This window comes from Mustelus asterias, chromosome 6 (genome assembly GCF_964213995.1).
Source record: "Mustelus asterias chromosome 6, sMusAst1.hap1.1, whole genome shotgun sequence".
Lineage (NCBI taxonomy): Eukaryota > Metazoa > Chordata > Chondrichthyes > Carcharhiniformes > Triakidae > Mustelus > Mustelus asterias.
In genome coordinates this window covers 83,812,157-83,827,653 of record NC_135806.1, presented here as the reverse complement: position 1 = coordinate 83,827,653, position 15,497 = coordinate 83,812,157, and the positions used below count along the sequence as shown (strand labels likewise).

At 43.3% G+C, this 15,497-nt stretch overlaps 1 protein-coding gene across 1 annotated transcript in view; it reads left to right on the top strand.

Moving 5' to 3' along the window:
• kcnn2 (potassium calcium-activated channel subfamily N member 2) overlaps window positions 1–15,497 on the top strand; it is a 158,134-nt gene that overhangs the window by 123,750 nt on the left and 18,887 nt on the right. Inside the window, exons 5-6 of the mRNA XM_078215410.1 lie at window positions 1,940–2,050; window positions 7,963–8,090. Of these exons, the coding sequence (XP_078071536.1) occupies window positions 1,940–2,050; window positions 7,963–8,090 (239 nt within the window). The remainder of the gene's footprint in view (window positions 1–1,939; window positions 2,051–7,962; window positions 8,091–15,497) is intronic.

The window sequence follows — 15,497 nt, the reverse complement described above, 5'->3', positions numbered from 1 at the left end:
CCCAATGTGGTCTACTCTACACCTGAGAGACCAAATGTAGACTGGGTGAACACTTTGCTGAACATCTTCAGTCCGTCCGCAAGCAGGACCCGGACCTTCCTGTCACTTGCCACTTCGACACACCACCCTACTCTCTTGTCCACATGTCCGTCATTGGTCTTTTGCAATGTTCTCGAGAACCCCAATGCAAACTGGAGGAACAGCAACTCATCTTCCGATTGGGCACTTTACAGCCTTCCGTATTGGACATTGAGTTCAACAACTTCAGAGCATGAACTCTCTCCTCCGCCTTCACCCCATTTCCATTTATTTTATTTCATTTTGTTTCATCTCATTCAGCAATTTTATCATCCTTCTTTCTCGCCTCAATTTTTCCACTTCTCCATTCCTGCTCTCCTTGTTGCGCCACCCATTCCCACCCTCCTTCGGGGCAACTGCCACATCCCACAGGCACTCCTTTAACAATCTGTATCTCTGTACCTCAGTTCTGCCATTCACACGTTCTGATCACTTAATGGACATTTTTAGCATCTTCTCGGCCTTCTGTATCCTCATTTACATTCCCTTTGTCCCATTCTAACCCCACCCGCACTCTCATAATATAAATCTCTTTACTCTTAGCTCTGATGAAGAGTCATCTAGACTCGAAATGCTGTCAGACCCGCTGAGATTTTCCTGCATTTTGTTTTTGTTTGAGATTCCAGCATCTGCAGTATTTGGCTTTTACCTTAATTTATGGGTCCATCTGCCTGTTTCCCACATATGGGTGGGCCACGTTACAACCAGGTGAGAGAGTGTGAACTGGCTCCCCTCTATTCAACCTCCTCAGTCGGTCACGGCAAAGGTTTAAGTTTTTTTTCATGAGAATATGCCTTTTCCAAATCCAAATGTTTTTAACTCTTTATGCTGTGGGCAATAAGGAGCCAATCAAATGAAGTTTTCTTGAGCCAAAGAAATAGCAAATTTATTGATCACTCAACCCGAGAGAAAATGAATAAAAATGCTACATCAAGCGTGCGGATCAGACATAAGGGGAGAGGGGAGTTAGAATCTAATGAAAAAAGGTAAAAGAATATATGGTCAACTGTCCTTTGATTGTCCCTGAGGCATGAATTCTAAATGATGTGGCCGGTTGCCGATTTAAATTAGCTGGTTTCTTGGATGTGATCAGATGAAGAAGATTTTGCAACTATTATGAGATCTCAGTTCACTGGTAGATTTCCAGTAGTGTTGGCTTCTCAAACCAGGCCAAATGCTTATTCCAAAAGAGGGAGAACAGCCTTCAGCCTGTTTCCTCTGCTGAAGACCTTCTTGACACTGCCTATGTAACTTGCAATCTTTTTCTAGTGACTGGACAGCCTCGCCTTAAAATACTTCACCCATGATTTGTTCCCAAGACATGTTGTGTGCATTGGCCTCTGGCAGCCATTGTGCCAATATCCAGTACTTTATATCTCTTCCTGAGACAGGTACAAGTTTCAATGCATGTCTGGATTATCAGAAATATCACTCTCTTCATGTTCCCCTGAGGGTGATTTGCTTATTTTGCATCTTCACCTTGGAATGTGGCCTTGCATTTTTAAGCAGTTTGCTCTGTCTCAGTTCAAATTGCAAAATTTCCAGTCTGCTGAAAGTCGTAAAATTATATTTTCAAAAATAAGGGGGCATAGTCTCGTAACACTTGTAAACTCGAGTTCATAGTCATGAAAAACTGAAAATCCCCAAACCCATTTTACCCAGAACCCTTGAACTTGGCAGACATCTTAGCTCGTAATTCTAGCCTGGATTCATCTCTAAGAGAGGAAAGACAATAGCACTAGTGCACCTCTCCCACCACCTACCTACCCGCGACATCCGCCATAGCCATACGTAAACATTGAAATTTATCCCTGATGTAGTGTTAAAATATGTTAATTTTTTTCATTCTTTTTATATTCAGGGCGCTGGCTGCACTGCTCTGGTTGTAGCCGTGGTTGCCAGGAAGCTGGAACTTACCAAAGCAGAAAAACATGTGCATAATTTTATGATGGATACACAACTCTCTAAACGAGTAAGCATGCCTTTTTCAAATTGAATTAAAATTGAGTCAGGAAGGTGGTATTTTCATTAATATTTCCGGGGCATCCAAAACAGTATCCATTGCTGAATGGGGGGAAAATCAATTTGAGAGCATCGTTGTTTAGGCTCTGCTACACACTGACATGTTTTATTTTGACAGTTACTGTGCATTAGAATTCCACTGGTACACTGTGTAACCAATTTCTGTCACCTTGCTGCAAGTCTTTGCTCACAATTTAAATGCAATACAAGTAGTCAGGCTGGCAAAGACAAATATTCAAGGAAGGTGATGATGTGCCACGTATCAGAAAATTCTTCTGAGGAAATGAAGTTAGATTTCAGTTCATTTGTAGCAAAGTTAAGGTTTACAACACTGACAACAGGCACATATCAGTGGATGAGGGCATTTAAAATACTAGGCAATGAATGGATAACAACAGCATTGTACATTTAGAATCGCACTGTATTTTTTTTTTAAAAGCTGAAGAAAAATGTTGCTGGGATACCAGACTGCAATAAATTTGGGCGAACTTTTTTTTACAAATTGCTCCACAATGCAAATAGAAACCGCCCCCTATCCCCCACAGAGCTTCGTGCTTTGGTCCAAGTAGAAATGAATTAGATTATTTTAACAAAACAGACATCCTGCCCGTGTTTCAAGACTTTGGCATATTGGGCACGATTCCTTGACCCGTTTGCCATGCACGCAAATCCCGTTGTGACTGATAAATCTCACGAGTGGGCCATGATGGGATTTGCGCCAGTGAGATTTCCGAGCGCTATGTTCCAAAAAGGGCGAGAGCCCGATTGCCATGAATTGTGGCTTTACGTTGTTTTTTTGCACAACGTCAGATGCTTCCCCCCTGAGAAATGGAAGCCGGTCATGATGACCACACCAGGGGTGCGGAGGTGAGTATAACCCCTGGGTGTTGAGGAACATGGCAGAACATCAGCCCCCCATGACAACTTGGCATGGTTGGGGCAGGACCTCTAGGGAACCCCAATGGGGGGGGATTTCCATTATTTGGGGGGAGCCATTGTGAAGGGGGGTGTTATGCCTGCATTGCAGTGGGGGGACTGGAAACTGAGAATTGGGGGGTTGCCCCCCTCTCCTGGATGTTGGTGAAGAATGGGGTCACCCTGATGCCTGCGTGGTGTGGGGGGTTTGAACCGACCATAGAGTGGTGGGGGGGAGGTGCCCCTCAGAGGTTTTGGGGTGTTCCTCTTGTTTGCCAGGGGTCCCGATTTCCATAGGGGCCAGGGGTTGGAGGAGGGCCTTTAACTTTATTTTGACATTGGGGCACCCTTTAAAAATGGCGGACCGATCACTGTGGAGCCGGCCTTGACTGCTCTTTCAGGCTCTGCCCTGCCAGAATGACAGCACAAAACACAACTCCTGCTTTTTTTCACCAAGTGTCAGAAGATCTGGAGTGAAAATCTAGCTGTGTTTCTGGGAAGAAACACACTGGTTTGGTAAATTCTGCCTATTGTAGATAGACCTGCCACTAGTTAGATGTGCTTTGGCACTTCTAGATTTTTAAGTTTATTTGTGTGGCAAGCTGCTGAAAGTGAGAGATAATAACGCCAAGGCTGAGGAAGTGGGACCTGAGCAAACAAGGCAAGAAATGTCCAGATCCTTAGCAATCAGATTGAAGGATGTTTGAAATAACAGCGCAAGTGTAGAGGAGGACATTAAATTAGAGTGAGTGAATTCAATACAAATCAGGTACAGACAGAATTGAAGAGAGGCAAAGAAAGACTGGGTTAAGAGAGAGGGGACAAAACAATAGAAAGATAAAGAAAACAATAAATCATTTAAAACTTTACAGTTCTCCAGCAAAAATTAAAATTATGGACTACATTATACACCAAAGGCTGGAATCTTCCAGCCCTGCTGTGGCAGGTTCCCCCACGGTGGAAGCAGCAAGCCATTCAAATCTCCATAGACTTCAGCAGGACTGGAAGATCCCACTGGCAGGAGGAGCTGGAAAATCCCACCAAGTAATAGTTGATTGACATATAATTGGATAAAATGAACAAAGCTTAACTTTCAGTGAGGTGTTTAAGTTGCATCTCCAGCACAATGACAGCATCTACATGCCATACAATATCCGTCAATGGTGAGCCAGACAGCAAGGTATCAGTTTTGCAAACCTGACAACAGATTTTATTTTTCCTTTATTCTTTAATAAGATGTGGGCATTACTGACAAGACCAACATTTGTTGCCCATCACTGATTACCTTTAAGCAAACAGCAGCTAAGAGTCAACCACATTACTGTGGGTCTGGAGTGTCACATGCAGGCCAGACCAGGTAAAGACAGCAGATTTCCTTCCCTAAAGGGCATTTGTGAACCAAATAGGTGGATGATAGTTGTCATGGTCGCCATTACTAAAAATAACTTTATATTCCTGATTTATAAATTGAATTTAAATTCCACCAGCTGCTATGGTGGGATTTAAACATATTTCCCCAAAGCATTAGCCAAGTCTCTGGATCACTAGTCCAATGACATTCCCACTATGACACCATCTCCCCCATTGGTGCAGCCCACACTGTAACATTTGGATTTCTGCATTGAACAGCACATATGCCCTCACCTGAGTTGCTGTATTATTTTCTGCATCAATAATGATGAATACCATTAAATGCTGGCTCAGTATGAATAGCATGGGGACAGAAGCAGTTATACCTTAATTTGAAATGGTTTAGCAGAACACATTAGCTTTGACTTTATGCTCTGTTATGATTTATGTCCTGTAAAGATATTGGCCAGAATTCTCCGGCTGTTCACACCCCGCTGCCACTGCCAGCAAGAATGGAGAATTTGGGAGCAGAGAATCCCAGCTGTGGGTGAGGTTGGAGAATCTGGCCCATTGACTTTGATTTTCAATAGTTAAATATGTTTCCAATTAGCTTGAAAATGCCCAATTACAATGGTGCCGTTTGTATCTTCTCTTACATAGAATTCTTGGACCGATATATTGGGAAGGATGCCATAAATCTAAAACCCCAATTAACTGTACTCTCAATGCACAGCAGGTTCTAGAACATTTTATGTCACAGCAAACTTCAAGTCACAATGACAAACGAAATGTAATCTAAAACATTTGTAATTGCTTTTAACATCACTACAAGGGGCAATAATAAAAATATGGATATGGTCCCTTAGGAGGGGATTTGAACCGGGAAAAATGGCTGGGTTCAGTTAAATTATTAAAAATCCAAATCCTGCTTCCAAACCGCCCACTTTGGATTTTTAACAGAGGCGAGATTGGGGGAAGCAGACACCTCAACCGCTCCCAGGAGATGGTCTGGGAATTTAAATATTCTGGTGATTTACTGACCATTTCCAATTTAACTGTAGACAGCTGTATTTCCCAAGCCTGAGGTATATAGGAAGGCAAAGGCTATTGGATCTAGGAGGTAAATGCCTTTCTACTTATTTGCTGGATCCAGTGTATCTGCCTCATCAGCACCATGTGATTGAATGTTCCAATCCTTTGAGGCCTCCAATACCTCTGCACCCTTTGAAGGTTCCAATCTCCCTCCTACACCTCAAACCTTCCTCTACTGACCAACCCCCCCCCCCCCCCCCCCCCCCACCACCAGTCAAACCCCACTACCACTGGTCAAAATCCCCACCCTCCCCAAGATCTTGAAAAATCCCTTCAAAGCTTCCTTCCTTCGCAATAAGACTTGTCAATCCTACACTCCAATTGTTTTTTGCCCACTCCCTGGCCTCCAATCTCCCCAGACCAGAGTCATCTTGTAACTTGCCTGCCATTGGTCTCTCTTCCCACCAGCCTCCAAGTCCTCAGGTGTTAACCGGGAGTGTCTCGGAGGGAGGTGTTGACCCGTTAGAGAAAATCTCCATTACAAGAGAGGAAGTGTTAGGTTTTTTAGGGAACATTAAAACTGACAAAGCCCCAGGGCCTGATGGCATCTATCCTCGACTGCTCAGGGAGACGAGAGGTGAAATTGCTGGGCCTCTGACGGAAATCTTTGTCGCTTCTTTGGACACGGGTGAGGTCCCTGAGGATTGGAGGATAGCGAATGTGGTCCCGTTGTTTAAGAAGGGTAGCAGGGATAACCCAGGAAATTATAGGCCGGTGAGCTTGACGTCCGTGGTAGGGAAGTTGTTGGAGAGGATTCTTAGAGACAGGATGTATGTGCATTTAGAACGGAACAATCTCATTAGTGACAGACAGTATGGTTTTGTAAGAGGGAGGTCGTGCCTTACAAATTTGGTGGAGTTTTTTGAAGAAGTGACAAAAACGGTTGATGAAGGAAGGGCCGTGGATGTCGTCTATATGGATTTCAGTAAGGCATTTGACAAAGTCCCACATGGCAGGTTGGTTAAGAAGGTTAATGCTCATGGGATACAAGGAGAAGTGGCTCGATGGGTGGAGAACTGGCTTGGCCATAGGAGACAGAGGGTAGTGGTCGAAGGGTCTTTTTCCGGCTGGAGGTCTGTGACCAGTGGTGTTCCGCAGGGCTCTGTACTAGGACCTCTGCTATTTGTGATATATATAAATGATTTGGAAGAAGGTGTAACTGGTGTAATCAGCAAGTTTGCGGATGACACGAAGATGGCTGGAATTGCGGATAGCGAAGAGCATTGTCGGGCAATACAGCAGGATATAGATAGGCTGGAAAATTGGGCGGAGAGGTGGCAGATGGAATTTAATCCGGATATATGCGAAGTGATGCATTTTGGAAGAAATAATGTAGGGAGGAGTTATACAATAAATGGCAGAGTCATCAGGAGTATAGAAACACAGAGGGACCTAGGTGTGCAAGTCCACAAGTCCTTGAAGGTGGCAACACAGGTGGAGAAGGTGGTGAAGAAGGCATATGGTATGCTTGCCTTTATAGGACGGGGTATAGAGTATAAAAGCTGGAGTCTGATGATGCAGCTGTATAGAACGCTGGTTAGGCCACATTTGGAGTACTGCGTCCAGTTCTGGACGCCGCACTACCAGAAGGACGTGGAGGCATTGGAGAGAGTGCAGAGAAGGTTTACCAGGATGTTGCCTGGTATGGAGGGTCTTAGCTATGAGGAGAGATTGGGTAGACTGGGGTTGTTCTCCTTGGAAAGACGGAGAATGAGGGGAGATCTAATAGAGGTATACAAGATTATGAAGGGTATAGATAGGGTGAACAGTGGGAAGCTTTTTCCCAGGTCGGAGGTAACGATCACGAGGGGTCACGGGCTCAAGCTGAGAGGGGCGAAGTATAACTCAGACATCAGAGGGGCGTTTTTTACACAGAGGGTGGTGGGGGCCTGGAATGCGCTGCCAAGTAGGGTGGTGGAGGCAGGCACGCTGACATCGTTTAAGACTTACCTGGATAGTCACATGAGCAGCCTGGGAATGGAGGGATACAAACGATTGGTCTAGTTGGACCAAGGAGCGGCACAGGCTTGGAGGGCCGAAGGGCCTGTCTCCTGTGCTGTACTGTTCTTTGTTCTTTGTTCTTTGTGTCCAACCTCTGAGCCCAACCCCCTTCCCAGGTTGGGCAGCAGAGATACCTGCTCCTGTGGCCTCTTCTCCAGCATTCCATTGCTGACTGGAAGCCAAGCCTGTCAATCGTACTGAGTCTGGGTTGGGAAACCTCTGTGACGTTATATGCATGCCATAGAGTTAAACCTCCACATCATGAGGGGAAACCCAGACTTTTGTGATCCTCGCGTTCATGGGGGGAGTGGGGGCAAAAAGTTCCAACTCTTCCTTCAGTGTTGGATCTTGTCATAAACCACAGATCCAGATGCTGTTGGACTAAAGTAATTTGTGACAGAAGAATTGTATTGGGCTCTTTTGCTTCATAGATTTGTATGTATTTTTCAAACATGCTGTGTACTCAAACTGGCATTGAAACTTAATCTAAGCTTTCTTGTGCAGGTAAAAAATGCAGCTGCCAATGTTCTCAGGGAAACATGGTTAATATATAAAAACACAAAATTAGTTAAAAAGATAGACCATGCAAAAGTGAGGAAGCATCAACGTAAATTCTTGCAAGCCATCCATCAGTGAGTATGGCTCCTATCTTTCACTGTGCTTTTGTTTTTGCAGAACAACAGGATAAAATCCTTATTATGTTTAATTTTAGTAACAAAGGAACAAGATTGTAAAATGGCCTTCCATCACTCTCTGTTTGAACCAGATTTTTGGAAAAATTAACAATGACTTACAATTGTTTATGTCACAGTTCTTAAAGAGCATGTACACTTCTTAAAAAAAAGTTTTCATGTCTTCAAATGAATGTTCATATCTATGCTCAAAATTTGAATTATAAATGTCTAATTAATGTGTTAGTGCTGCTTCCTGTATTTAAATATATATGGTTTTACTATCTAGACCTTTGCGAACATAAGGGGTAATTCTGTGATTGTACACACCAAGTGGGGAGCCACATTCACCATGAAGGTGAAACGGAGAACTTATTATAGCTTTGATTTTAATCTCCACCAACCCCCTGTAACCCCCACCCCCTGCCTTTCCAGCAATGATCACCGAATTACCCCCTTAAAAAGACAAAAAGTTCAGCATTTCTACGCAGCTTCCTTTTTAGGCAACACAGTAGCAACTAATACTTGTGAATATTCTTGCTGATTTATTTAAAAAAAGCATCTTCTTTTTATTTTATGGTGTTGGGTTGGTTTTATGTTAGTCTGCCTGTTTAACCCTTCGAATGACATGGTACCATTTTTGCAAAGCTTCCAAAGATAATGCAAAATTATAATTCTTGATGTGCTTAGCACTGCACCAATCTGAGTAAATGTGTATTATAAATATGCATGCTGATCCCTTTGTTAAAATTGTTTTCCAAATATTCCAAATTGCATTATTTCATAGTCTCCATTTTGAAGAATTGTGTGATGAAACAGATTTGTTTCAATAAAACCTTTATTTTTGGAAGGGTTAAATGAAATGAAAGGTGTTTGTTTGTTCCCCAGTCTGTTCCGATATGAAACTATTGTGTCAAATTGATATTATTTTATGCTTTGTTTTCTGGTCTACCTTATTTTACATTTACTTTCTTTTTTGTTTGTCTTTTTTTATTTCTACAAAATGAAACTAGAGCTCGAAAGTAAGTTGTATATGTTGTATTCCAAAGATTCTTTCAAACTTGTATGCATGCAAGAAAAAGGTATTATGATTGTGAATCCAATGGTTTAACCACTCCCATGAAAACCTGATCAGAAATCCTGATCTAATCTGTGATAAGTGAAATTCAGAAGGAATGAAGAAGCAGTACGATGACTGTGTTAAAAAGATATGGGATGAACTTGTCCTAATTCTGATTTTGTTTCATTTATTTTGCTCTTGCAGCTAAACTCTCCTCCGAAAAATCTATTATACACAATAAGAAACAATTTTGCATTAAGATAAATTATATATTAACATAATTTAATAAGTTCCATTAACAGCTAGAAACCAATGAATCATACTCAATACTGTCAGCTACTATTATGTGGCACAGTTTGAATTATTGTGCTTGAAAGAACATGGAGTTCTCTGCAGAACATCTAATTTAAATTTTTAAAAAGTGAAAAAATAACATTATTGAGTATCAAGTTTAGAAAATGTAAGCAGTTATCTTCTGTCTTGCAGAAAGAATAAACTAGATAACAATTAATGGAATAAGAGATTTGATTTGATTCTTGTACTGTAAGTACATATTTCTATAGTCAAGTGATAATTATATTGCAAACTAATTAGGGATTGATCTTACAGTACATCTGTTCTAATTCCCCCATTCAAAACTTTGAATAACTTGAAAGGAAATTCACTTTCCATTATCCTATATTATTGACCTTGGTGTTCAACATGAGATGTCATCAGAATTCTTGCATTGTCTTGACATGTTAGACAATAAACTAAAGTTTAAAAAAACCAGACATTAAATCTTGAAAAAAGCAAGAGAATGTGTCCTTTGGGGTAATATGATTGGTCACCGTGAAGGACAATGGCTTGTTCAATGGATGATGTTCGATTAGAATTTGATACTTAGAAGCGTCAGATTTCCTCTGTTTTGTACAAGAGGTGTTTACTGAGCTCAGAGCACAGGGGAGATTGGTGGAGACCGATGATACCAGATTCCAGAGGTTAGCACCTAGACAGTCATGGACATAAAAATGAGAAGGTAGTGGCACAGAACTGATGTACCTGTGCCCCTAACTTATTTTCACGGATCTTTACTGAACAGAGATTCCCATGTGACAGCACCCTTGACAGCTCAGCCTTAGTGCTTGTGTGATCAGACTTGCAGTGACAATGAACTTTCCTCTTCAAACCTTTAATTGTAAGTTCCTTCTGTGGGGTCTTCCTGCGCTGGGGTATTTTCAGTGCTATTAAGAAGGCCTGGATTTTCCAGTGTGAGTGAGTTCATGGCCTGTGAGTTGGAGTATGGCTTCAGGCATGTGGCTGCCCTTTTGCATTTGAAAACATTGACCTGAGCTTCCTGTGCAGTCAAAGTTGTATTTATTACATGAATTGAAAGTATAATGATGCTGCTTTGAACACACCAGTTGCAGATTTCATCTCTTGTGGTGGGTTTCTGTATTCACTTATGTATATTAGACATGGCCCTAAATCTTTTGCTCTCCAGAGACTGGGCATATGACAGAAGATGCATGTCAGGACTCCTATCATCCTAGACAAGACCCCAAGTCTTTGGTACAATCTAGTTAGGGACCAATCTGTTTAAAATAGTCAAAATCTGAGATTCAAAACATCTGCTAAGGGATTAAAGCCACAAGATTCAAACAAAACTGAACTTTACTATACTCTAACATTCAGGGCCCTATTCGACCATTTTGATTCGAAGTGCTGGGCGGGCTTGAAACTGGGAGTGTTTCAGATCCGACTTTTAGGCCCGTTCTGAGGCGCCCCCATACACACTCTGCCTGAAAAAATATCAGCAATTCTGAACCACGCTGCAGAAGCCTGTGGGCGGGGCTTAACGCACCTGAAACCCTGCAGCTCCGATCGGCGCTTCCAACTATGCATGCGTAGAAAAAAAAGATAGAATGCTGCTCCCCTGCCACATCCCTCCCGGGCTGGATAATGCCTCCCCCTGGCCCCCATAGACATTGCCCCACCCGCACAACATTACTGACTCCCTTATCCCCCACCCCCTCTGCCACCCAGGGGGCCCCTCCCCCTTCCCCCATCGATCTCAAGCAGAGTGGCAGCGGACCCCCCTTCCCCCCAACTGATCTCAGGCAGACTGGCAGCAGACCCCTCTTCCACCCACCGATCTCAGGCAGAGAGGCAGCAGACCCCACTTTCCCCCACTGATTTGAGGCAGAATGGCAGCGGATCCCCCTTCCATGCTCCGATCTCAGGCAGAGTGGCAGCAGACCCACCTTTCACCAGCAGCCCCTCCCCCCTCCCCCCCCCCCTCCAGAACCTATCTCAAGCAGAGAGCCGTCGGACGCTTGGCACTTACCTCCTCACTAACCCTCACTGATGGAGCGCCTGAATCGGACTTTTATGGAGCATGTCTGTTTCATGCCGATTCCGGATGGGCTGACACGGTGGTAAAGAGGGAAAGTGCCGGTAAAGTTGGGCGTGCAGCCCATTAAGTCAATTTAAATGTATGCAAATGTATTTAAATGGCCGTCACACCCATTTCGGGCGTGGTCCTGATCGCGGCCATTTTTGGGGCCCTGGTAAAGGGGGAACCGGCACGGAGGTCGGCGCCGATCGCGCTACTCGCCTCTCGCCTGACTTTACCAAGCTTTCGCGCCTGAAAACGAGTGCAACGCGATGGTAAAATCAGGCCCTATCACGGTTAATATGAGGTACATGAGAATTAACAGGCAAGCTGTGGTCAAACACACCACACTGCTCAATAAATGGTAGATGTGCCCAAGACTGATTCCAAAGGTTTCTCAACAACCCACCCAGATGTCACCACTCTCGTTGAAACTCTCACTCTCACCATGGATTCTATTCTTCACCATCAAAATCTCACATGAGCAAAACTTCAGTTCTTCAGCTGAGCCTGGGTCAGATGCTCTTTTGGTGAGTCAGTGCAGATTTGTTGGACCGAATAGCTTTCTTCTGAACTGTAGGGATTCTGTGCAATCACCAACCTTCTGCCATCTTCTTCAATTCCCAGGGCTTCTCCCAATCTTTCACTGTTTAAAGCTTACCAAACTTAGTTCCTTTACTACACTGAGCATCTTTTCTTGCTCCTCTTCCTGGTGCTCCATGCTGCTGATCTCCTGCTCCTGGTAGCTCCTCCCCTGGTGCTTTCTGTTTAACTGGACCTCTCCCTTTCTGGGGCTCCATTCAGGCCTCCCCCCATCCCCAATCTAGGACTCCAGGGGCACTTGACTGAGGTTTTTGCACCATTTTCTTTTATGCAGGTGCGCTGGGCCTGTCCTCGGACTGAGGAATTGCATGTGCTTCGCCTACCCTGGTCCATATATACGCAGAAACTCCTGAGGCGTATTGGGACTTGGAGTTCTGGCTCCTGCTTGCCAATGGGGTAAATCTGGATATCATAATAGGACCCTGTGGAAGTCCTGGTGTGTGGACCTATGTAGTGATTGCCTAGGAAGTTTAAACTTCCAATGGGCAATTTCCCTGCTGCCCAGAACTCTGTGCAATTGAATTGGGACAGATGCACATGACTAACTTTGATTGTTACCAGGAAATGTTAGACAGTTTAAAATCTACCCTAACTCCCCACTGACCCGACCCGACTGTTCCTTACCACCTAACTACATGCTTCCCCATTCACTCATTCATCCTCTCATCCACTCACTCATTCATCCACTCGCCAATTCACTCGTTCATTCACTTGTTCATCCACCCGCCCACTCATTCGTTCATCTACTTGCCCATTTACTCTTTCATTCATTCGCTCATTCACTCAAACATCCACTCGCCCATTCATTTGTTCATCCAATTGCACACCCATTTGTCTATTCACTCTTTCATTCACTCATTCATCCACTCGTTCATCCATTTGCCCATCCATTCATTAACCCACACTCAAAGACTGGACCTTTAAACCTACCTGAATATGGTAGTTAGTGCCTTAAAAAGGGGGAATGATGTCTCTTTCCCTGATTCTACTCCACTCGGATGGAATTCACCACCAGACACTGCACTGTGCATTTCTTTGACAGCCGGGATCAGAAGATCCCAGAAGGAATGCGCAGCATTGGATCGGGAGAAACTTTGTGCCAGCAGATTCCGGTTATTAGAATGAGTCATCTGCTATGGGCAGTGATTAGCAGTTTCACAGTGTAAGACGCTGTGTTGGACTAACGCTCTGAAAACATGAATTGAGTTCATAATAAGGTGGACTTTCCAAATAAAAGTAAACTGTCAAGCATTTCAAGGCACTGTTCACATATTGTTTAACAGAACCAACTTCACACAAGGTCAACATCATGACTTTCGTTCCTTTCCTTTGCACATATGAAAAGAAGGGCAACAGAAGGACATGCGGCTCATCAAACCTGCCTCACCTAATCTATAGAGCAGTCTTGCATACTGTTCATCTTGTAGAGCTATCTCTAGAGAGAAGCAAAAAAAAATAAATGAAACAGTACAGTACTTCAAGAAAATCTCTAAGTAATTACTCTCCAGCTCGCCAAGACAATTAAGAAAACTTCAAGAGAATGCTGTTATTCATGACTCAAGACAATCACAGTCAGCCAGTAACTTATCACTTTATAACTGGAGATGCCCTCTCCAAATATTTCTCTTTTAAAGGACTATAAGTTTTAACTTTATTTATTAGTGTCACAAGTAGGCTTATATTAACACTGCAAACAATTTACTGTGAAAATCACCTTGTCAACACACTCAGGCGCCTAGGGAGACTTTAGCATGGCCTACGTACCCTAACCAGCACGTTGTTCAGACTGTAGGAGGAAACCGGAGCACCCGGAGGAAACCCATGTAGACACGGGGAGTGTAGACTCCGCACAGTGACCCAGGCCGGGAATGGAACCCGGGTCCCTGGTGCTGTGAGGCAGCAATGCTAACCACTGTGCTGTCTATAGTGACTCTATACCCACAAAAATCATCTTATTTTGAGATGTTGAGCAGGAGCATCACACCCCATTCCCCATCCATGCCAACCCATGTAATTCACCACCCCACCCACATCCCATGGCTACTCATGTGTTCCATTCCAACCTATGTCCTTCTACCCATCCCTATGGCCCTTTATATTCCAATGTCAACTTAATGCCAACCCATAGAAACCAATGCCCTCTACCCTTTGCCCTTACACCCTCCATGACAACTCATCTGGTATCCACCTTGGGCAGGCCTTAGGACTTATGTTGAGATGAAATAAAATGAAGTTCAATATTCAAAACTAACACTCTGTTTCATGAAAATCGATTCACTACATTTACATCCCTTTAAGTGCTGAATCCCTTATAAAACAACCATTTCATTCAAGTGCTTAATCCCTTATAAAACAAGCATTTCTCCTCATAGCCCCACATCAAGGACACCAGTCATGCACCACAAATCCTATAGTGATAACCCTCAAGCTTATGTCAACAAATAAAGTGAAATAGCAACTATGGTGTTTTAAGCTGCAGACTATTTTTTACATTTAAAGGTCAGGAAATTTAAATGCCCTGACAGCTTGACAGTTCAAATGAGCTTGACAGTTCTAATGAGTTTATACACTTTTAAAGCACATTCATGTCTACTTTAAACAATCTCAAAGGAGATCGGCCCTCTCCCAAAGATTTTCCTGGATCTATCCAAAAGGGCACCTTACCTCTGCCAGTTTCAGACCTTCTTCTGAAAAATGTAAAGCCCACAAATCGTGTTTTGGATGTCATGCCAATTGGATCTGTTTGAAATGAACCACAGATGTCCAAACTTCAACCATCTCCTCTCCACCCCCATTGCCTCGTAGTGAAAAGGGTGGGTGCAGAGTTCCAGCAGCATTTTGGCTAAGCTGGGGACGGTTTTGACTTTACAAAAATTCAGGCCTTTGTGTTTTGGTTGATTCTTCCATCAGCATTCCAGATTCCCAGCCACTAGCTCCTTCATAGTTTAATTCAGCATTGTTGGTGTTTGCAGAGTGGAATCCTTCACCTAGAGCCTGTGTTGCTTTTCTAATTGGTAATTTGGATAACATGGGGTATTATAGTTATTCGTCAAATAGCACTGAGGTAATACTAGTGGTACCTGAGGTATCAAAATATGCCCGTAGCTTTCTTGGACACTATGCCATCCAGTGAATGCAGAAATTGGTGACAAGGGAGTTTTTATTTGGTAAAAGTCTGAGGATCATCCAACTGATTTAACTTGTTTTTTGGTCCTGTGGGCGACCTGTGTACTGCAAACTGGAAACTTTGGATAAAAACGCTAAAGCATTTAATTGTCTTTTATCAGTTAGTTTTTAGATTATACTGGCCAATTGAAGCAATTGTTACTAA